This window comes from Ursus maritimus, unplaced genomic scaffold (assembly GCF_017311325.1).
Source record: "Ursus maritimus isolate PB19 unplaced genomic scaffold, ASM1731132v1 scaffold_7, whole genome shotgun sequence".
Taxonomy (NCBI): domain Eukaryota; kingdom Metazoa; phylum Chordata; class Mammalia; order Carnivora; family Ursidae; genus Ursus; species Ursus maritimus.
In genome coordinates, this window is record NW_024426885.1 from 30,317,434 (window position 1) to 30,341,882 (window position 24,449).

Below are 24,449 nucleotides of genomic sequence, written 5' to 3' on the forward strand. Positions count from 1 at the left end.
GAGGTTTTGTCAATGGTTTAGGATACACTTGCTTTTGATTTTAATTGCCTTATAATCATTTGCACCTTTACAGGAAAAATAACCTTACCTTGTGTATAAAAAGGTCAAGTCGATAAGCAGTTTTAGATTTCTTTCTTTAATGACTTTTTGGCTTGAGAATACATGTTCGTAATTTTAAATTTTTATGTGAATTCTCTTTTATCATTTCAGAGAAAAGAAGGAATTTAGTAGCTACCAATTGAAGATTTGGACTATTGATTAAAATGATGTAGTAATTTTTCAAGGAGGAAGTGATGAACTTTGAAATTTTCCCATGCCTTGTTTTAATTATACCATTATTAGAAATTATCCATGTAGTGTTGACAAAGTAGATTATAGATTACTAATATTTAATATTAGAGTGTCATTTTTCCTGGAACAGTTTTTTGGTACCTAGGATGTTGTGGAAGACTTTTAAGTTGTAATTGTTTTTTTTTGTTTGTTTGTTTTTATCGTGGGAATGTTTATATGTGTCAGATGAATTTCAGTTTTGCCTGACAGATGTGATGACTTGTTCTTTTGGTTTGTGTTTTATCTACTCATTAGTTATATAATATATGACTGTTTATATAATAAGGATTAGAACAAGCCATTAGAGATGATTGATAATGGATACAAACAAGTAGTATTGTGTCTGCTATCGGAGATGGAATAATATAGGTCTTATATGTAACATGTTAAAAGTACAAAGGAGTATAGTAAGGCATTGGAAAACAATGAATAGGGAAGAAAATATTTCTTTTTTTTTTAAAGATTTTTTATTTTTATTTATTTGACAGAAATAGAGACAGCCAGCGAGAGAGGGAACACAAGCAGGGGGAGTGGGAGAGGAAGAAGCAGGCTCCCAGCGGAGGAGCCTGATGTGGGGCTCGATCCCACAACGCCGGGATCACGCCCTGAGCCGAAGGCAGGCGCCCAACCGCTGTGCCACCCAGGCGCCCCTGGAAGAAAATATTTCTTGAGAGTCAAAGGAGCTTTGCCAGGAATATAGCCTGAGTAATGTGGGAGTGGAAAATGAGCTAAGATCGGGGCCAACAGAATGTATCTGCTTAGTATTATTCAATGACAGAAAAGTGAAATTAGGAGCAAGTGCTCCTTAGATCTAAAAACAAGAATTTTTCCAAGTGCCCTAGAGAGAAGAACCTGTCTGAACAAAGATTGGACTTAGATGATGGGCAGAGGCATCCAGAGTTGAAGGATTTTAAAATAAAACCTATTTCTGGACCTGGATAAGGTGGTATTAATATCTATTTTATATACTTGTAAATGCCTTCCATTCTGGTGAAGGCTTTCGATTATGAGGAACAGAATCCAAGGGCAGCTGTTTCAGTTAAAGTGGGCTGATTATTAGAAAACGCCTGTGTAGGCTCCCTGCTTGGCGGAGGGATCTGCTTCTTCCTCTCCCTCTCTTTCTCTCTCAAATAAATACAATCTTAAAAAAAAAAAAAAAGAAAAATAAAGAAGACACCTGTGTAGGGACCAAAGAACCCTATGGGCAGAGTAAATGTCTCCAAAATGTCTACTACACTATTTAGATGTAGTTTTAGCTCTTTTTTTTTTTTTTTTAATTTTTTTTTTTAAGATTTTATTTACTTATTCGACAGAGATAGAGACAGCCAGCGAGAGAGGGAACACAAGCAGGGGGAGTGGGAGAGGAAGAAGCAGGCTCATAGCGGAGGAGCCTGATGTGGGGCTCGATCCCATAACGCCAGGATCACGCCCTGAGCCGAAGGCAGACGCTTAACCGCTGTGCCACCCAGGCGCCCCACATTTAGCTCTTAAATAGGTTCATGCTTACTGTCATGTGGTTTCTGTGGCATATGAGACTGGCCTAAACGTGCTGTCAACAGTTGGGACACCGCATGTACAGTACTGGCTGTAGTCCCAAGAAGGCCTTAATTTAATATTACCCATTGCTGTGTTAGGAAGAACAGCTGCAGGTCTGGTGTCTTACAAGTGTTTAACAGTAAAAATTCAGGGTTTGGCTGTTTTAAGGAAATGTGCTCTATGTGACTAGCAAATTTAATATACTGTTGGGCTTGGGAGGCTGGAAGGATCTATATCTTCTTATGGCATATGCCTGAAATTAAGGGGCAAATTCGGGTCTTATTAATTAATTAATTAATTAAGATTTTATTTATTAGAGCCCGAATGAGCACTAGCAGAGAGGGTAGGGGCAGAGAGCTCAGTGGACTCTCCACTGAGCAGGGAGTTGGGTCATATTTAGAGGTTATTTGGTATCTTTTCATGAAATGAAATTCCTGCGTATCTAGGGGGGTGTAACCTAAATAGCAACAAGCTCAAATTGTCTTCTTTTGTATAGTGAGCAGATTAAAGATTAGGTTTTTCAAAAGACCAGTATGTAGACTAACCCATAGAAAGAGCGAATACTTGTATGGCTAAGAGAGCGTGAGAAACATGCAAAAATGATCACTCTGAAGTGTCTTCTGTTTCGTTTTTTTCAGTGATGCCATCTGTAATTTTGTTATCTGCAATGACTCTTCCCTTCGAGGGCAGCCCATCATCTTCAATCCTGACTTTTTTGTGGAGAAACTCCGACATGAGAACCCTGAAGTGTTCACCGAGTTGGTGGTCAGCAATATCACAAGGCTCATTGACTTACCTGGAACGGAGTTGGCTCAGCTGATGGGGGAAGTGGACCTTAAATTGCCTGGCGGGGCTGGCCCAGCAGCGGGATTCTTCCGGTCTCTAATGTCTCTCAAACGAAAGGGTAGGGCATATGTCTGTGAAGGGTGGGCAGGTCTCTTCACCTCCTAACATCTGTACATTCACTGAGTTGCTATTATGTAAAGTATTTTTTTTTTTTTGTCATTCTCATTTTCTTAAGTAGTAAAATCTTAAGTTAGCAATAAAAATTTTAAAAAGTAGCTAAACTAAAGCAAGCATATCAGTCCCTGAGAGAGATGACATAATTTAGTTGATTTTCATACCCTATGACATAGCTAGAGAGTACAGTAAAGAAAGTTTGAACATTTTTTATTGCAGTTCTCGAATTTTTTCATTCTATGGACTGCTTTGATAAGGCAAATACCTATGAGTCACACAAAATAAAAGCCTTCCCAGAAAGTAAATTGTGGCACGGCTTTTGATAAGATATTAAGGAGGTACTGTTTTATTAAGTATAAGAAAATCATTTATGGTAGAAAAAAAGTTTAAATATTATAACAGATCAGGCCCTATACCAGCGCTAGGGGATAATCTGTCATACTTCGACAATCATGATTCTAAATTCTGTTTATTTATTTATCTATTTTAAAGGTTTTATTTATTTATCTTAGCGTGTGAGCTCGAGTGGGGGAAGGGCAGAGGGAGAGGGAAAGAGAGAATCTTATACAGACCCTGTCCGAGCTTGGAGCCCAACGCGGGGCTTCGTCTCAGGGCATGATCTTCAGCCCTGAGCTGAAACCAAGAGTTGGATGCTCAACCGACTCAGCCACCCAGGTGACTCCCTGTTTTTCTTTTAAGTTAAATATCAACATGCTAGGTATTGTTACTTAAATAAGAAGATGGTCTTTGTCTTTAAGGAACCTATAGTCTAATATTAAACTTGCAGAGAGTTGATCGAGAGTTGTTGTTGCATTTTTGGGTGTACTTCCAGCTTTAAGGTTTTGTTTACTAACCTGTGAAAGCATTTGCTCAACTGTAACATAGGATGCTTGAGTGGCTTTAAGAATGATGACTTTGTACTATTTATGGAAAATATAACTCTGTCCTGTCATATGGTTTTTTAGAAAAAGGAGTGGTGTTTGGATCCCCATTGACGGAGGAAGGCATTGCCCAGATATACCAACTGATTGAGTATCTACACAAAAGTAAGACTTCTCAAGAGTTTGTTGTTCTTTGTTAATGAAGAGTTGTCAGTTTTCTGTTGAAAGCTAACTTCCTTGATTTAGTAGGTGCCAATGAACAAAAGACACTAACCAATGATAATTTTAGGTGGCATGTTTCTAAATATATTTCCTTCTAAATTTCATCTCATATATTGGTTTGTTTTATACTCTCTAAGATGTAGATAAATTAGATAGTATCTATGAAATCACATTTTCACCTTGACTTAGGCTTTTTTTCCTGGAAAAATACATTGTCTCTAAAGAATCATAATCTTTACTCAAGGGAACATGATTTTTCACCAAAGATACTTTTCATCTCTGGAATTCTATAATTCAGATACACTCTTTGCTTAATTCCTATTCATTTTGTGGTAGTCATGCTGCTTATGTCTTGCTCTAAGTGCTTGGTCCAGTTGAGTGTATGTGGAATGTGTGGTGTATGTGATGCTTTGATAAATTCAATACAAATGCTTATTTATGATATTTTATGTGTGGCACTGTGGTAGGAGCTAGAGCAGAGGTTGCAAACTAATAACGTAAGGACTTGAGTCCTCTACGTTCATATTTTGTTTGGTTGGCAAAGGATTAAATTAAAAATAAAATTAGTTATCAGTGGGGAATGGGGAAAGTCCAGGTTTTCTAATTCTTTGGATGACAGAAAGATCTAGTATCCTGGGCCCCCACTTGGACACAATCAAGTGGAGCACGGGTATGTGCTCTCTAGTTTGTTTTGGTTCCCATTCCTTCATTTATTATTATTATCTGCCTGCCCGTCTAGGCATTTGAACTTGAACCCCTGAATTAGGGGGCTATACAAAAATAAAAATGTGCCTATACTGAAAACATGAACTCTCATGGTTCTTCCAGATCAAACCAAAACTATAGTTCTCATCTTTCTTTTTCCTCTTAGATTAGCTTAGAACCTAACTAGAAGGGAAAAACAGTTCAGTTGGGATGATCCTAAGCTTCTGGGAATCTCAGACCGAAAGGTGATCTCACCGGTTAGAATTTTAATATCTGAGGCAGTGCAGGGACTCTCGATTCATTTTGGACTGGGAAACGATTTACAGGAGCAACAAACTTCCACAGATGAATTCAGCCCCTCCAGACAAAGGGAAGGGGCCTTCTGGGAGATTTGGCTTTCTTCCAACTTATCTTTCAAGCTCATTCTAGTCATTGTTTAGGTTAAATTCAGTCCCCAATTTTAGCTGGTCCTGGGCAGACCTTTTCCAGGTGCTCAGGGATGTTCAGATAAGTCTCCTCAGGGGCCAGTAGGTTCGAAACTTTTTTGGGAAAAAGGGAAGAAAACCTCCTTCAAGGTCTTTATAAAAGGTATTTCGAGTGTAGTCTTTTAGATGACTTAATTGTAACTTCTTTTTTCATGTCCTCTCTTTTTTCCATGCTAAACAGACTTGAGAGTAGAGGGTTTGTTTAGAGTACCAGGGAATAGTGTCCGACAGCAGATTTTAAGAGATGCTCTCAATAGTGGAACTGATATTGACTTGGAATCAGGGGAGTTTCATTCAAATGACGTCGCTACCTTGCTGAAGATGTTTCTGGGAGAGTTACCTGAGCCTCTGCTGACTCATAAACATTTCCATGCACACCTCAAAATTGCTGGTGAGTATGGTAGGTGAGAAGGAGATGTAAATAAATAAATTTCTTTCGGTTGAGTAAAGTTGTTTGCATTTTCTGTCGTTTGTAACCCATAGCAGTACTTCTGCCAAAACTGGTTAAGACTTCCTGATATTTTGGGCTCTCTGGGTAGTATTGGCTAATTACATTTGATTTAATCAGGTGTTTTCCTTGCTAAATCAGCTTCTTTGATATAAATTCTGTTTTGTTTTTTTTTTAAGATTTTATTTATTTATTTGACAGAGAGAGAAAGACAGCCAGCGAGAGAGGGAACACAAGCAGGGGGAGTGGGAGAGGAAGAAGCAGGCTCCCATTGGAGGAGCCTGATATGGGGCTCGATCCCAGAACGCTGGAATCACGCCCTGAGCCGAAGGCAGACGCTTAACGACTGAGCCATCCAGGCGCCCCTAAATTCTGGGTTTTATTTTATTTTTTATTTTATTTTTTTTTAGATTTTATTTTTATTTATTTGAAGAGAGAGAGACAGCCTTCGAGAGAGGGAACACAAGCAGGGGGAGTGGGAGAGGAAGAAGCAGGCTCATAGCGGAGGAGCCTGATGTGGGGCTCGATCCCAGAACGCTGGGATCACACCCTGAGCCGAAGGCAGACGCTTAACGACTGCGCCACCCAGGCGCCCCGAGGGTTTTATTTATTTTTATATCCCTGATGGATCCTAGCATTGTGCTTTGAATATTTTAGTTGCTTAATAAATGAATGCTTTTCATTGGATCGATTCACATACCTGAGGTGGTTACAGGTTTGCTATATTTGCCTTGGTTTGGCGCTTTAGCTAAGTATTACTATGCCTCAATTGAGATCATCTCTAATCTTGGAAAGTTGTTTTTTGAAAATTTATTTGTTTTCTAAATAAGCAATATGTTCACATGGTTCAAAATTCAAAAGATTCAAAAGAGTGTACAGTGAAAAGCCTCCCTCCCACCTCCCTTTCCCGATACCCAGTTTTTCTTTCTGGAGGCAACCAAGGTTATTGATTTCCAGTGTATCCTTCCAGAGGTATTTACAAACAAATACTTACATATATTCTTTTTCCTCTCTTTTTATGTAATGGTAGGTTATAATACACATTGTTCTCTAGTTTGCTTTTTTCACTCAGTGTGTCTTGGAGGATGTTCCATTTTCAGCTCATATTTTCCTCATTCCCTTTTATGTCTGTGTGGTAGGGAATTCATTTTTAAATTGCACAGCTCTTAGGCTGCTACAGGCTCTAAGTGCACATGGCATCAAAATCCATACTACATTTACTTGGTTTTCTGCCTTTGGACATTTTCCTCTCTTTTCTAATTTTAAGGAAAATACAAGATTTTTTTCCTCTTGAGTAATTTTTATTACTTAAAAAACTAGCTTGAATTTCTAAAATCTAATAAGATTAGATTTTTTTTTTAGCACTCTCAGTGACAATCTGGATTATACAAGTGAATAAATGTTATTAGAATGTTATATAACTTTATAATTATTTTGGAGAGAAATAAGTTGGATCTTGAAAAAGATATGGAAAGTATTGATTTTTTTTATAAGTGTTAACATGAAGAATGCTTATTCTGTTTACTTTTCCGCTGAGTTAATTTAGTGCAGTATTTGCAATCCTCCACTCCCCCATCCCGTGACTCACTGTTCCTTGTGATCATGTTGAGGTGTGGCACAGTTGCAGCATGTGGTATGCCTTGCTGATAACTGGAAGGGAGTTTTGTTTGCAGTTTCATGTTAACAGGGAAAAAATAGTTTCTAGAAATATTACCTGCCTTTTCTAAACTTGGAATTATTATCAAAGTTAAATAGTTTAAACAACACACTATAATCATTTTCAGGCCTATATGAATTATATCCAAATGGTTATTTGGGTCCTTTGAAGTTCTGTTATCTGGGGACTGTTGTTATTGATAACCTGGGTAGCCTTTTAGGGGACAAACTGATTTTGATTCCATGGGGGAGCTGTGTGGATCATCCCATTATCAGCGCATAATTCACTGTCATATTTCTTTTAGCAGTAAAATATCTGGGTGAGGAAAAGTGAAAGGGGTGGCATTGCCAAAGATCTGTGTGGAGATATTTTCATTTCTCTATATCCCTAAGAATATGTACCTAGCAATGGAATTGCCGGGTCATATGGTAACACTACGTTTAGCTTTCTAAGGAACTGCCAAACTTTTCGAAAGTGCACCATTTTACATTCCTACTGGCAATGTGGGAGGGGTTAATTTTCTCAGCATTCTTGCTAACACCTGTTATTTTTGGTTTTTTGGTTCTAGCCATACTAGTGGGTATAAAGTAGTATCTCATTGTGTTTTTGATTTACTTTTCCCTGATAGCTAATGATATAGAGTATACAAATGCTTATTGGCCGTTTGTATATCTTCTTTGGAGGAATGTTTATTCAAGTCTTTTGCCTATTTAAAAATTTTTTTGGTCTTTTTATTATTGAATTGTACTGACACTATTTTGTTATTATATTTTGCTCTAATCTCTGTTTATGTCTGATTGTTTTTTCCTTCTTCTTTTTTTTGATTGGAGGTGAGGGGAGGATAATAGTAGGCATGTTGATTTTTCTTGCTTATATTTTCTCCCTCCTTTGCAATCATTTCTTTTGTCCTCAAGATTTGATGCAGTTTGATGACAAAGGAAACAAGACCAATGTACCTGATAAGGAGCGGCAAATTGAGGCTCTCCAGTTGCTCTTCCTCATTCTCCCTCCACCCAATCGTAACTTGCTGAAGTTATTGCTTGATCTCCTGTACCAGACAGCAAAGAAACAAGACAAGAATAAGATGTCTGCCTATAACCTTGCCCTTATGTTTGCACCCCATGTCCTGTGGCCAAAAAACGTGAGTGTTGAGGGGAAGAGCAAAGACTGCTTGGTTCTCTTGGGCTGGGCCTCATCCTCTGGCTGTACCTTGGTGAGGTTATCAAGGGTCCAAAGTCTACTTTTCAGCTTTGCAAGGTTAGAACATACTTTATTAGTTCATTTGGGAGTCATCAAACCTGAAGGGGCCAATTCTTGTAACCTCATGTATAAATCAATCTCTGATAAACATGAAAGACAATTTATTAATGGAAGCTCTTAGTGGAAAATTATAGCTCCTGACTAAACTAGAATACTCATTTTGGCTGGTCATTGTATATTCCTTCTTAACAGGAAGCCTTTTGAGAAATTAGATTGATTTCTGAAAATTGTGTGGTATAAATTTAGACTAGAGCCATACAATTTTACAGGATAATGTTATTTAAACTTTTAGGTAAGATGATATAGAACAGTTCTGCCTTATCCTGACTTTTCTATTTCCTGTAGATATGCTCTCCTTGGAAAAAGCTGAATGTGTTTTTTATTACTGAGACCATGGCTTTCTCAGTGACTTATGTGAGAAATAAATTATTAAAAGTCTATTGAACTAATTTTTTTTTCCTATATATATATATATATATATATTTTTTTTAAATATTTTATTTATTTATCTGAGAGGGGGGTGGCGAGTAGGGAGCATGAGCAGGGTGAGGGGCAGAGGGACAAGCAGACTCCCAGCTGAGGAGGGAGCCTGATGCGGGGCTCAATCCTGAGACTCCGGGATCATGACCTGAGCCAAAGGCAGATGGCCAACTGACAGAGCCAGAGCCACCCAGGTGCCCCTGTTCCTGCCCATTCATAATATAGGTTTTACTGTATGATGGAATTGGGAGCCAGAATATTTGGGTTGGAAGCTGCAAATCAGCTATATTATCTGTGTCCTTTGCCCTTTTTATGCTTAGGCTCTTCCTCTGTAAATTGGGCATAAATTAGTTCTTTATCACTTATCTCATGAGGTTGTTGGAATAGAAATAGATAGGATATGGTGACTTATAAAAGATTTTTGGGATTATAAGAAATGAGAAAAGGTAGATTAAGGAGAGTAGTTGTGAGGTGCCTGATTGGTTGTCAGTAGAGCATGTGACTCTTGATCTTGGGGTCGTGAGTTCCAGCCTCACATTGGGCTCATGGAGTTTAATTTGCCAAAAAAAAAAAAAAAAAGAAAGAAAGAAAGAAAAAGAAAAAAGGGAAAGTAGTTGTGTGGAACATTTTACCTAACAAATAACTAGTGAAAAAAATGCGATGTTCTAGGCCAGGAAGAACCTCTGCCCAGACAAAGGTTGGGGGTGGGGGTAAGAAGAAAGGGCACATCAACATTTGTCCATATTAAGGAGATCAAGCCTCCTAATGAAAGAATTTTAGAACCAGCCAACTGAAATTATGAAAAAAGTGAGTAATCTGTGCCTATAAAAAGAGATATTAAGAGATCTTGGTAAAAGTAAACAGATTAAGTAATAGAGACGAGGGCTTTGGGATAGTAGAGATGCTCAGGTGCTTAAAAAAGTCAGGAGAAACAAGAAGAAAATCAGTGACCATTTGTGTTTTTAAGAAACAGGTGTCACCTTTGGTATCAATAAGTAGTGACAGTTCTCTCACCTTTGGAGAAACTCCAGTTTCTCTGAAGAGTCAGTGTCCTTGGTGGTTGGTATAGATTCTGTTTTTCCTGCCCATTTTGAATCCCAGACGAGATTTTCTTTAGCAACTCTGCTTGCATGTATAATTCTCAAGCAGAATTAAGAAACAAAGATTGGTTTTCAAGGATTTCTTGGTGACTTTAGGGACTGTGATTTCTCCTAGGTTATGTCATATTCAGTAGAAGCCTGCTGAACCAAAAAGCCTTTCCAGAATTAAACACATTAGAGGCACCTTTGTTAGAGAAGGAAGCCACTATACCTTTGAAAGAACAAGCTTTTCGGTAAGTAAATGGAGTATGTCTTCTACTTCCCAGCTCTTAATCCCCCTCTTTTGTTTTTTTTTCCCTCTGAATAGGTCACTGCAAATGACCTTCAAGAGAATATCACAAAGTTAAACAATGGGATGGCTTTTATGATTAAACACTCCCAGAAACTTTTTAAGGTAGGTAAGGGGTGAGATTTGGGTGGTAATAGGACAAGGAGGTTGAAACATGGTGGGATCCTCAGCAGGGCTATAAGGATAACTAAATAAAAAGGCCCTGACTGGGACTTGAAGCCAGATTGGACAGTGGCAAAACCCAAGGAAAACGACCAAGGTGGGGAGGAATAGGAAGGTACCTGGAAGATGAGTAGGATAATTGGCTCCACCCCGAGTCATCCTTCCTTTTTCATGAGGGGCAGTGTGTATTGGCCGTTGAGTGAGTTTATCCTGCCTGTTTCCTGCCGGTAGAGTTTTGAGGCTCTGAGAGTCTCTCTTCATTTTGTATTCTTTGTCCCTTTTAGTACAAATTATCAGTGTTTCTGCCCACAAAATTTTCTCAATGGTTCTGTGGATTTCATAGGGATTCACTCCATCAGACAAAAGCCACATACACAGATTTTTCGAAGACAAACCCTTCTCTAACATGGTCTCCTGCTGAGAAGACTAGGGGACAATACCTTTCCCCTTCCTAGAGGCTCTCTGGTTTGATTGAGAGGATCTTTATTCTCTTGAAAGGGCCCTTTGTGTGACTGAAAATTTTGACCTTTTGAGGTTTCTAAGATTCAAACAAAAAGTTGTGTAGTCATATTCTTGGCCTTTTCTTTAGAGCACACTTTCCTGATAGTGAATTTCAGTGTTTTGCCACTGGAAAGGCTGAGAATTGAGAGAGAATTGACTAAGTTCTTCATATAAGTGGAATCACACTTTTTTGTGATTAGCTTGTTTCACTTAGCATGTTTTCAAGGTTCATCCATGTTGTAGCATTTGTCAGAATTTCCTTCTTTTTTTTAAGGATGAGTAATATCCCTTTCATCGTATATACCATATTTGCATGTCATTTATCTGTCGAGGACACTTGGGTTGCTCCCATGTCTAAGCTCTTGTGGATAATGCTGCTATGAACGTGGGTGTACAAATGTCTTTTTTGAGATACTGCTTTTAATTCTTTTGGGTATATACCCAGAAGTGGAATCCCTGGATTACATGGTCTTTTTTTTTTTTTTTTTTTTGAAGGTTCCAGTCTCCCCTTCTTGCTACGTCCTTAACTTTTTTTTTTTTTTTTTAAAGATTTTATTTATTTATTTGACAGAGAGCCAGCGAGAGAGGGAACACAAGCAGGGGGAGTGGGAGAGGAAGAAGCAGGCTCCCAGCAGAGGAGCCTGATGTGGGGCTCGATCCCAGAATGCCGGGATCACGCCCTAAGCCGAAGGCAGACGCTTAACGACTAAGCCACCCAGGCGCCCCTACATGGTCATTCTAACAGAACTGCCATACTGTTTGCTATAGTGGCTGTATCATTTTATATTCCCACCAGTGATGTACAGGGTTTCCTATTTCTTCATATCCTCACCAACACTTATTTTGTTATTTGTTTTTTTGGTAATAGTTATGAGGTGGTATCTCATTGTAATTTTGATTTGCATTTCCTTAATGATTAGTGAGCTCTTGAGCATCTTTTCATGTGCTTGTTGCCTATTTGCATGTCTTCTTTGGAGAAATGTCTGTTCAAGGCCCTTGCCCATTTTTGAATTGGGTTGTTCTTTTATTGTTGAGTTGTAGGAGTTCTTTATATATATCTGGATAGATATATGATGTGCAAATATTTCCTCCCATTCTGTGGATTGCCTTTTTACTCAGTTAATAGAGTCTTGCTACACAAAATTGGTAATTTTTTGTGAAGGTCCCCATTTTTTTTTCCTTTTGTTGCCTGTGCCTTTGGTGTCATTTGCAAGAAATCATTGCCAAATCCAGTGCCATGAAGCTCTTGCCCTATGCTTTTTAAAAATAATTTCATGGGGTGCCTGGGTGGCTCAGTCGTTAAGCGTCTGCCTTTGGCTCAGGGCGTGATCCCAGCATTAAGGGATCGAGCCCCTCATCAAGCTCCTCCACCGGGAGCCTGCTTCTTCCTCTCCCACTCCCCCTGCTTGTGTTCCCTCTCTCGCTAGCTGTCTGTTTCTGTCAAATAAGTAAATAAAATATTTAAAAAAATAAAAAAATAAAAATAATTTCATAGTTTTAGGTTTTATATTTAGGTTATGAATCTATTCTGAGTTAATTTTTCTATGTGGTATTAGGTAAGTGTCCAGCCTTATTCTTCTGCTATGGATATCTAGTTTTCCCAGCATCATTTGTTGAAAACTTGTCCTTTTTCCACTGAATAGTCTTGGCATGCTTATTGAAAATTATTTGACCACATACGTGAGAGTTATTTCTGGACTGTGTTCTATTCAGTTAGTCTATATGTTTGTCTTTATACCAGTACCACACTATTGTGATGACTGTAGCTTTGTAGTAAATGCACGGTGTGAACATAGAGGCCACCCTAGGATTTGTTGACTATAGGATGGTGAGTGATCCAGAGTCCAGAATTTAGAAATGAAAGGTCAGAACTTAGTAGGCTGGAAGACAAATGGTCAGGGCTGCATCTAGGGCTTGGGTGCTCAAGTCAAAGATTATCATCAGTTAGAGGTCAAGATCTAGATAAGTGGATTAGAATAGTAGGCAAAGGACAATAGGACAAAGAATTTTGTTTTGTTTGAGATACAGAGAGAGAGCAAGTGCATTAGCGGGGAGGGGCCGAGGGACCGGGAGATTGAGAGAATCCCAGGCATGCTCTGTGCTGGCTGGGGAGCCTGATGCGGGCTTGATCTCACGACTTTGAGATCATGACCTGAGCTGAAATCAGGAGTTGGATGTTCGACTGACTGGGCCACCCAGGTGCCCCGAATGAATGGTGTTTAATAATGAAGAAAGATCTTTCAAACCTGTTCTTTATATACTTCCTGTTGAGGGGAACAACTAGTTCCAAAACGTGATTATGGAGAGTAAGATAGTTCCCTGACAGTAGTTGTGAATCAAAATAGGGAATTTCTAGATGTAGTTTCTTTTTTTTTTTTTTTTTTTTTTTTAAGATTTTATTTATTTATGTGACAGAGAGAGACAGCCAGCGAGAGAGGGAACACAGCAGGGGAGTGGGAGAGGAAGGAGCAGGCTCCCAGCACAGGAGCCCGATGTGGGACTCGATCCCAGAACGCCGGGATTACGCCCTGAGCTGAAGGCAGGCGCTTAACGACTGCGCTACCCAGGCGCCCCTAGATGCAGTTTCTAATAGAACTCTCCTTCTTTGAATTCTCTTACTACCATTGCTGTAGGGGTAACTTTTCATAGTCTACCACTCACAAGTTAAAAGAGAGATCTCAGAGCTCTCACTGCACCCCAGGGTTTCTAGCCTTCCACCTTCTGATCTCTTGACCTGTCCTTTCTTGCTTGTCCTTTCTTGCTTGTCCTTTCTTGCTTGTCCATTGCTCAGTGTGTACGTAATTCAAGTATACAATGAAGTCTACTTAACTGTGAAGGATTTTAAGTGACTTAACACAAATTTGTTATCTTACAGTTCTGTAGGTCATAAGTCTACATGATTCTCACTGGTCTAAAATCAAGGTTGGCAGGGCTGCATTCATTTCTGGATGTTTTAGGACCTACAGTTATTTCTGTAGGTCATAAGTCTACATGATTCTCACTGGTCTAAAATCAAGGTTGGCAGGGCTGCATTCATTTCTGGATGTTTTAGGACCTACAGTTCTGTAGGTCATAAGTCTACATGATTCTCACTGGTCTAAAATCAAGGTTGGCAGGGCTGCATTCATTTCTGGATGTTTTAGGAGGGCATTTGTTTACTTGCCTTCTCCAGCTTCTAGAGGTTGCCCACATTCCTTGTCTCATGGTCCCCTTCCTCTGTCTTCAAGGCTAGCAATGTTGTATCTCTCTGTTATTTCTAACTACAGCTGGGAATGGTTCTCTGCTTTTAAGGACCCATCTGGATAACATAGGTAATCTCCCCATTGCAAGATTCTTAATCATACCAGCACATCCCTTTTACCATGTAAGATAACATATCACTGTGAAGGATTTTGAGAATAGAAATCATACAAATCTTAGAGGGTCTAATTATTAGACCCTTTCAAACATTCTGTTTTTCACTCTTCTTTTTCCTTTTATAGATCCCTTTTCAGCTCCTCCTCTTTGGGGCTTTGATTCTTTTTTTTTTATTTTTTTTTTTTAAAGATTTTATTTATTTATTCGACAGAGATAGAGACAGCCAGCGAGAGAGGGAACACAAGCAGGGGGAGTGGGAGAGGAAGAGGCAGGCTCATAGCGGAAGAGCCTGATGTGGGGCTCGATCCCATAACACTGGGATCACGCCCTGAGCCGAAGGCAGACGCTTAACCGCTGTGCCACCCAGGCGCCCCTGGGGCTTTGATTCTTGTTTGCTACTTTAACTTTGTTTCCAGGCTAGTGTGAGCACGCCAAGAGCCTCTGTTGATGTCTGAAGGAGAGAAAGAACATTTCTTTTGAGATCTATTTTGGTCCTAGGTCTCTCCGTTTTGATATTCCCATCAGAACTATTGTCCTTATGGGCCTCTGCTTTACCACTTTGTCTGATTGGGTTCTTCCCCGGCCTTTTCCTTTGGGTGGAGAATGGTTGATTTTTCTATGTGCTCTATCACTTATTCTGAGGTCCTGTTTTACCCCAGGTTTGTTGTTCTTGTACTTTGTTGTGTCTTCTTGTTCTCAGGCCTCTTTGGGTGGACTTTTAACTTCCTAATCCTCAGATTCAGTGTTGTCTCATTCTGTGTTCTTTGTATTTTTTTTTTCCTGAAAATTCCTCCTATTTATAGTTCTATCCTCTGCTATTATCAGTCCCTCTGACCCAGTCTGTTTTTTTTTTTTTTAAGATTTATTTGAGAGAGAGTGGTGCGCCCCCACCCCACCCCAGGAAGTTCGGAGATGGGGAGAGTCTCAAGCAGACTCCCCACTGAGTGCAGAACTGGACATGGTGCCTGATGTGGGGCTTGATCCCATGACCCATGAGAGCACGACCTGAGCTGAAACCGAAAGTTAGCTGACTGAGCCACCCACGTGTCCCTGACCCAGTCTTGTTTTGTCTCCCCAACACGGGTCACAACATCTTTCCTTAGGGACTTATAACTATCTACAGTTAAGGCCAATTCCCATTTTATGTGGGAAGGTCTTTTATTGATTCCCTCTGAACTGTAAAATACTTAACACCTCCAGATTTTCATTTAAGCCCATCCGCTTCTTGTTCCCTTTCTGGGTATCTCTTAAGCTTATAGTGTCTTTTGGGGGGCAGAGGTGTTTTTGTTTTTATTTTTGCTTTTTTTAAAATTTAATTTCTTTAGAAGTTATCTCTACACCCGATGTGGGGCCTCAACTCACAACCCTGAGATCAGAAGTCGCATGCTGCACTGACTGACCAGATAGATACATGTGTGTGTGTGTGTGTGTGTGTGTGTGTGTGTGTATGTGTGTGTGTGTGTGTTTTAATGACTTTCGTAGAATAAGTGGTGTGGGCTCTGTCATATTCTTGTTTGGAGCAAATTTCCTTTGGCTTTGAGCTCTGCCTCACAGTTTACCAAGGTAAAAATTAAACTGTAGATGTCATAATATTTTTGTCTCAAGACATTTTTAAAAAAACCTTTATTATGAAGTTTTTCAAATATAGATTAAAAAGTTGTGAGAGTAAAACAGTGAACACTTACATAACTCTAAGATTCAACAAATGTTACCATTTGCCGTATTTGCTTTATCTTACTCCGTATATTCATGTTTTTTTTTTAGTTTTTGTTTTTGGCTGAACCCCTGATAGTAAAAGGCAGACATCATGATACTTCACATATAAATACTTAAGCATGTGTCTCCTAAGAATAAGAACATTCTCCTAATAGTCACAGTACCATTATCATGTCTTAGAAAATTAATAAGAATATTATATTAACTAAGATTCAGTACAGATTCAAATTCCCCCAGTTGTCCTGAGTGTATTTCATAGATGCTATTTTTAATAACATAAGCTAATTGAGGTTTATGTATTGCTTTTGATTATTATTTCACTTTTAATCTGGAATAGTCCCTATGCTTTTCCTTCATGTCATTGATTTGTTGAAGCATTTAGGCCAGTTGAGTTATAGAATATTCTGTATTGTAAATTTGTCTTATGGTTTTCTCAAAGTTATTTAACTTGTTCCTCTATCCCTTTTTTTTGTAGTTCCTGTAAACTCTTAAGTTAGGTCTAGAGGCTTGATTAGATTCACGTTAAACATTTTTGGCAAAGATTCATAGGCGATGTTTGTGTACATCATATGGCATCATATTGCATCACATCAGGAGGCACAGGATGTCAGACTGTCTCACTCTCAGTGATGCTAATTTTGCTAACTGCCACATCTCTCAATTACAAAGGTACATTTTTCCCTTCATAATTAGTAAGTCACCTGCAGGGTGATGATTACCTAATGTAATGATTTCAGCTTCCATTGGTAATCCTGCTGGAATCTATAATTATATTGGGTATTACAAAACAGTGGTGTTCTAATTCTATTGTTTAATCTTTATTAGCTGACTTTTTTCTTTGGAAGAGAGCTTTCCTTTCCTCTGTTTTTCTTTTTTTATGAACATCTCTACAGACTTATAGGTTTGTAGTTATTCAAAGTGTTAGTCAATTTGAGTCGTTAATTTTAATTTTCAAATTGTCTCAAATTTGGCCAGTGAGAGCCCTTGCAAGCTCTTCCTGCTGTGTCTTTTTGACAGGACTCCATTAGTCTGAGTGTTTCCTTCCTGGCATAAAATGTCCCCAGCTCACTTTGCATTTGCTCTGCCCTGGGCCTGGAATCAATTATTTTCTTCAAGGAGCCCTGGTTTCTTTGAGTCACACTAGTTATACTCATTGTTTCTGGTGTATCGTTGCTTTTAGGGTCTTTGAGGGCAAGAAGTAGATTAAAATTCTTTATAAAAAGAAATCATTAGTTCATATTAATATTTCAAATTCAGATTTAACATTCCAGAGCTTTTTCTTGACTTCTTTTACTTTATATTTGTATCTGTTTTGCGCATTGCAAATTCCAGATTTTAATAGCATTTATATGTTGTTTGCTTTATCCTTCAATATGTAAAATATCAGTATATAAATAATTAGTTTTGGGGCTAATAGTTAAGTGGCTCAGTAAGCGTCTGCCTTCGGCTCAGGTCATGATCTCAGGGTCCTGGGGTCGAGCTCCGTGTTGGGCTCCCCATTCAGTGGAGAGTCTGCTTCTCCCTCTTCCTTGCCCTCCCACCCCCCACCCCTGCTTGCGCACTCTCTCTCAAATAAATAAAAAATAAAATAAATATTAAAAAAATTAGTTTCAAAAATAAGCCTATGTAAACCTGCTGATGGAAGTTTAAGATTTAAGATTTCCTTACAGTTCCTTTTCCCTTGAATATATGTCACTAAGGATGTATAGTCAGAATACAGTTTTCAAAAGTTAGGTAGAACAGTTCTTTTTCTGTGTATGTTATCTGTGTTTGTGTTCAGTTTTAGGGTTTGCCTTTTTTCCTTTTGGATTTAATTGTATTTTTTTAATCTGTAGAATATTTACATGGTTCAAAAGTCAAAACTACACAAAAAGTTATACTTAGTAGATAAATCTCAGTCATTGTCCTAACCGTTTTCATTATTTTCTGGTTTATATCCTAGTTCCTTTTGTGTTTCTTTTTGTAAAAACAAGTAAGTGTGTATATGTATGTATGTTCCTATTTCCTCTTCTTTCTTACACAGGTACTTTATATACTGTTCTGTAACTTTCACTCAACAGTAGATACTGGAAGTCACTCCTGTTAGTTCATTAAGTGTTTCTTCTGTCCCTTATCCCTCTCGTCTTTCATTTTTAATGACTAGATGGTCCTGTGTTATATGGATGTGTAAAAATTCATTCAAGCAGTCCTCTAATAATAGACATTTAGGTTTTGTTTAATCTTTCGATTAATCTCATCCAAGTGTGTTTTTGATTTCTGGAGTTGTATCATCAGGATAGTTTTCCAAAAGTGAGATTTCTGGGTTAAAGGGTAAATGCAAATGTGATTTCCTTAGATGTTACCGAATTCTCTCCCATAGTGGTTTATTATTTGACACTTCTGCTAGGATTGTATCAGGGTATGTGTCATAGAATTCTGGGCAATATATCAATAAGCTAAATTTTTTCTTGTTTCTTGTTACCATATAGTAATTCTAAATGGTATTTTCTGTATAGTGATTTAAAAATGTGACTTGGGGACCACTTGTAATTTGTAATGACTTTTTAAAAAAGATTTATTTATTAGCACGAGAGAGCACGTGCATGCTTGCAGAGGGGCAGAGGGAGAGAAACTCAAGCAGACTCCCCACTGAATGTGGAGCCCCACAAGGGAATCAATCCCAGGACCCTGAGATGGTGACCTGAGCTGAAATCAAGAGCTGGCTGCTTAGCTGACTGAGCCACCCAGGTGCCCCTTTTGGGGTAGTTTTTGTCAAAGATAAGCATTACTACAAATGTCTATATTTTTGTTTCTGGCTCATTTGAGTATGTACATGCCATATTTGATTTTTAAAACTACAGTAGTATCTTTTCAAAAACAGTTTTCATGTCAGATTTGTTGAGATATCATTTTGGTGGCAAGAGAAAGGAAGCTATGAGATAGGGCGTTTTAAGGATCTTTTGTTTTTCTGAAATAATGTGCCAGTCAGATTATTTTGAGAATCACTATTTTTGTGGTCTGAAAGAATTTTAGATACTGCTAACTACTTGTTCTTGGTTTTCTTTTTATATCCTCCCCAGGCTCCTGTTTATATTCGGGAATGTGCCAGATTGCACTATTTGGGCTCCAGAACTCAAGCCTCAAAGGTAAGAATAGGAAATTGCTCTTAGCCCAAACAAGGAGAGAGTTAATTAAGATTAGTGGAGTTTTAAAACAAAGTGTGAAGTCACAGTAAAGCCATGGAAAGTAAAATATTGTTACTGTTATAGTTCAAAATTATCTAGTCAGTTTGAGATAAGGAAAAAGACTGAGAGGAAAGTTATATGTGCCCCCACATAGAGTTTTCTTGTTTCCGTTCAGATGTGCTCCACTGGTAGATGGTATCCTCTACATATGAGTGATGGCCTAGACTGCATGCTTAAAGGTTTTCGTAAAGCCCCTTTGCATTCCTACAGCATATGACATAAACAGGCTGTAAATAGCAAATGTATTAAATATTTTACAGCAATAAATCACGCTTTTCTATAATACATTTTTGTTTCAGGTTCAGTGGTAACACTCTGTCAAACATCTGAAAGACTTGAGACCGTATAAACTTAGAAAGCAAATGTGTAATGATTATTAATAAAATTATATATAATTATTAAGCTTTAAAACTGAGAAGTTTAAAAAACTTCACAAATACTCTTTGATGATCTCCTTTAGTCTGTCTTGGTTAGGGACTCAAGCTGTCATCTTACACTGCTGTTTCTGCTCCTCTTTGTTTCTGCCTCTCATTTAGTAAATATTTGGTGTGACCAGGAAAACAGTATTTGATTTCAACTAGTTTAACTGGAGTGTAGCTTTTCTTTTCTTTCTTTCTTTTTTTTTCAAAGATATTATTTATTTTGAGAGAGAGCACACAGGCATGAGAGCAAGTGAGCATGAGCGAGGGGGAGGAGCAGAGGCACAGGGAGAAGCAGGCTCCTTCAGGGAACCTGACGTGGGGCTCGATCCCAGGACACTGGCATCATGACCTGAGCCGAAGGCAGGCACTTAACCGACTGAGCTACCCAGGTGCCCCTGGAGTGTAGCTTTTCTTAGAGAGTTGTTTCTGTTCCTCCACCAGTGCTGTGTAGTTATCCCATCATATTGCTATGTGTAGCAAAGAGCACCACCCAAGAGCCTGTGCACTTGGTCTCCAGGATGGGTCTGTCACTTTAGTACCTAAATTACTTTAAACTTAGAGCTTAACTTTAGTTTTTTCTTCTATCAAATGGGAATGGTGATACTTTCCCTGATTACCTCATAGGAAAGCAGTGAGAGTTATGTACAATTAAAAGATGCTTTGAAAATTGAACTCATATAAATATAATTTTTGGTAGCAATATTCTAAATGAGTTTAGGTTCCCTAAGCAGGTCTTGGGAGTCAGCTATTAATATAGTCTGTAATTACAGGTTTCTCTTCATGTGATAATTATATTTAGATTTTTCTTAGTCCTAGGTATAAGAGTATACCACCCTCCCCACTTCTTTTTCCTTCTTTGTTTCAAGGTTGTGGGAACCTGAAAACAAAGCTGGCAGGATATATTAATTTGCTTTTCTTTACAATATTCTCTAGGATGATCTTGATCTGATAGCTTCATGTCCTGCTAAGTCCTTCCAACTGGCAAAATCTCAGAAACGGAACTGGGTAGATTCCTGCTCTCACCAGGAGGAGACCCAGCAGCGTACGGAAGAGGCACTGAGAGAGTTGTTCCAACACGTTCACAGCATGCCCGAGTCAGCGAAGAAGAAACAGCTTATTAGACAGGTACCTGAAGGCAGGCAGACAGTGATGGGGCTTTAGGAATGTGATCACGGTTGTAGAATCACTAGGGAATTTTGTTAAGAATCTCATTTAATTTTTGGCTCTTATTGGCCCAAGGTTGGCTCGGCCAGGAAAAAAACTTGTCAATGGAACCTCAATGGTAGTTTCTGTACTACTGTCCCGTTACAAAAAGGAGTGGAGTCTCTTGGATTTCTAGAGTTAAACAGAAGGATCCAAGTATGGTTAGAGTTTCTGTAATTTGGTCATGTACCAAGCATGCTGAGAGAGAACCAGCAGTTGCGATATATTCCAAAGTTTAAATCCTTCAGATTTTCTTGGCAAATAATTTAATCTTTCTGAATTTCAGTTTCCTTATTTTTAAAATGGTAATTGAAATGTCCATGTTTCATGACTATATAAAGATTAGAAAGAATCTATGTAAAGTGGCTGGCATAGCAGAGCAAAAGTGGTAGTTCTTACTAATGAGTTATTTGCAGCTAGAAAACACTGTAAATTCAGGGGCCTAGTTTGATATTAGAAAGTAGGAATTCTGGTAGCTACATTTGTTTATTTTGGAGTTAATGGGAGCAAAATTAGTTCTCTTCATTTGCCATTTTGAGACTCAAAGCGTAGTTTGAGTGAATCCCAATGAATTCATTAGTTTCTTTCTCGGGAAATTTATTTTGTCTCAGTCCCTCTTGAATTTTAGCTAAACAGGCAAAGTCAGTCTCTTGACTTCTTACTCAACTGGGAACTTCTTGAGGGAAGTCTGTGTTTTTATTTATTTTTTTATGCCTAATCTGAAGCATAGGGCTGGACATAACCATGTGCTCAGAAAATGTGGAACTGAGCTGTTCTTAACAATTGAGTCCTTCAAGAGAAGTTTTCTGTTATGCTCTTTGAAGTTAGTTTGAGATCTAACAAATTGTGTTATGACTGGAATTTTCAAGGGTGTTGGCCTAGTATTATCGCAGATTCAAAGCAGTGTAGTGATTTAATTCTTGATAGAAACTAAGACAGCAGTTCAGGTGGAACAAGTGTCATGACTTCTGTCATCAAGAAAGCAGAGGGTTAAAGATAATACAAAGGAAAAACTAACATCATTTTCGCTATTTTTAGAAAAATGGGAAATCATAGAGAAGGTTAAGAAGAAAATAAATCATTCATCCCCACCAGGGTATACAATTTGGGTATTTCTTTCGGTCGTTTTCCTATCAATAAATTTCTACATAGTTCGGATCATACCACATGCTTTATCTCTCTGTTTCACTAAACATTACAGCATAAGCATTTTCTCATGCATGCTTGTGAACTCCTTGCCTACATTTAAAATACTGCCACTTTATTTTGACGAAACTATACTTTTACTATATCCCGATTCTTCTCTATGATTATAAAAATAATAAATATTCACTGTAGAAGCAGTGCAACCTCCAGAAGAGTGTGAAGAAGAAAAATCACCTGTAATCATCCTGAGATAACCACTGCTAAAAGTTTTGGAGTATTTTCTTTTATGAGTCTTTTCTTTCCATGAATATGTATTTGACATTTGTCTCCTTTTGTTTGAGATCATAATATATATTCAGTTTTTAAAATTCCTATCTTTTTCATTTAACATTATATCATGATCATTTTCCATGTCATTTTAAAAGGCTGTGAACATTTTTGACAACTGCATAATATTTCATCACATATAACCTAATGTATATACAGTTTGCCTACTATTGGACATATTTGGGAATTAGATAATTTTAGCTTATACATTTTTGTTCATAGGTATTTTTTTTTTTTTTAAAGATTTTATTTATTTATTTGACAGAGATAGAGACAGCCAGCGAGAGAGGGAACACAAGCAGGGGAAGTGGGAGAGGAAGAAGCAGGCTCATAGCGGAGGAGCCTGATGTGGGGCTCGATCCTGTAACACCAGGATCACGCCCTGAGCCAAAGGCAGATGCTTAACCGCTGTGCCACCCAGGCGCCCCTGTTCATAGGTATTTTCATTGCAGAGTTTTCCCTAGAAGTGGGATGACCAAAGAGTATGCATTTTTTTTTTTTCCTGGACACAGCTATTGGGTCCCTTTTAATATATAGGTCCCCCCTTCTCTCCCCTCTTCTTGTTTTCCCCCCCAAAAATTGCCAAAGTTTGTTTGGATAAACTTAAATTTGACATAATTTAGGTTTAAAGAAAAGTTGCAAAGATAATACAGAGAATTCTCACGTACCCTTCACTGAGGGTATCCTTCATTCCTAGTGTTGACATTGTTAAAACTAAGAAATTAACATTGATATATTACTATTAACTTGAGAGATTTTATTCAGATTTTAGCAGTTTTTTTGCTAATATCTTTTTTTCTGTGCCAGGATCTAATCCAGGTTACTACACTGCATTTAAGCACACACATTTACACGTTCTCTCTCTCTCTCTGCCCCCTTTATTTGTGAAAGAAACCATATAGTTTTTTTTCCACAGTCTAGATTTTGCTGGTTGCACCCTTGTGTTATCGAACATGTTCCTTAGTCCCCTGTATTTATGATAAATTTGTAGTTAGATGTAATTCTAGAAGCTCGATCTGAATACCATTAGTTTTATTTATTCAGTTAGTTTTGGGGTAAGAACTTCATATGGTATGTCTATTTTTTAATACAGTAGTTCCTGCTCCTTATCTGTGGGGTGCCAAGACCCCCCAGTGAATGCCTGAAAACCATGGATAGTACTGAACTGTATATATACTATGTTTTTTTTAAAATTCATATATACTAATAATAAAGTTGAATTTGTAAATTAGGCATAGTGAGAGATTAACAATGATAACTAACAGAACAAGTATAACAGTATACTGTAATAAAAGTTATGTGAATGTGTTCTATCTTTCAAAATATCTTACTATAACTATACTCACCCTTCCTGGGATGATGTGAAATGATAAAATGCGTATGTGATTAGCCAAAGTGAGCTGAATGACATAGGCAATGTGACACAGCATTAGGCTACTACTGACCCTCTGACAATATATCAGAAGGAGGATATGCTACTTTTGGACTGCGGTTGATTATGGGTAACAAACCTTGGAAAGCAAAACCATGAGTAAAGGGGGACTACTGTATGCATTTTGAAAAGACTCTAGACACACATTGCTAAATAGCTTCCCAGAAAATTATTAATACTCCCACCAGTTGGATACAAGAGAGCCCCCCTTATTGCACCTGGCCAACATTGTCAGGAATGATGAGTTGTCACTTGTCTCAGTATATCCAGGAGGGATGCTTACTTTCTAAGCTCTTTAGAAGTGACTAAATTTTCTTTCTTTCTTTCTTTCTTTTTTAAAGATTTTATTTATTTATTTGACAGAGAGAGACAGTCAGCGAGAGAGGGAACACAAGCAGGGGGAGTGGGAGAGGAAGAAGCAGGCTCCTAGCGGAGGAGCCTGATGTGGGACTCGATCCCAGAACGCTGGGATCACGCCCTGAGCCGAAGGCAGACGCTTAACGACTGCGCCACCCAGGCGCCCCTAGAAGTGACTAAATTTTCTGATAATTAACTTCGGGAACTTTTTGGTACCTGTGTAATATGCATGAAAAGTGTCATTTTTTT

The 24,449-nt window shown here is 38.3% G+C and overlaps 1 protein-coding gene across 1 annotated transcript in view; it reads left to right on the forward strand.

Annotated features, from left to right (window-relative positions):
• ARHGAP19 (Rho GTPase activating protein 19) overlaps window positions 1-24,449 on the forward strand; it is a 55,449-nt gene that overhangs the window by 17,849 nt on the left and 13,151 nt on the right. The window contains exons 2-8 of the mRNA XM_008701693.2: window positions 2,505-2,770; window positions 3,792-3,872; window positions 5,301-5,510; window positions 8,139-8,365; window positions 10,372-10,458; window positions 19,149-19,214; window positions 20,669-20,860. Of these exons, the coding sequence (XP_008699915.1) occupies window positions 2,505-2,770; window positions 3,792-3,872; window positions 5,301-5,510; window positions 8,139-8,365; window positions 10,372-10,458; window positions 19,149-19,214; window positions 20,669-20,860 (1,129 nt within the window). The remainder of the gene's footprint in view (window positions 1-2,504; window positions 2,771-3,791; window positions 3,873-5,300; window positions 5,511-8,138; window positions 8,366-10,371; window positions 10,459-19,148; window positions 19,215-20,668; window positions 20,861-24,449) is intronic.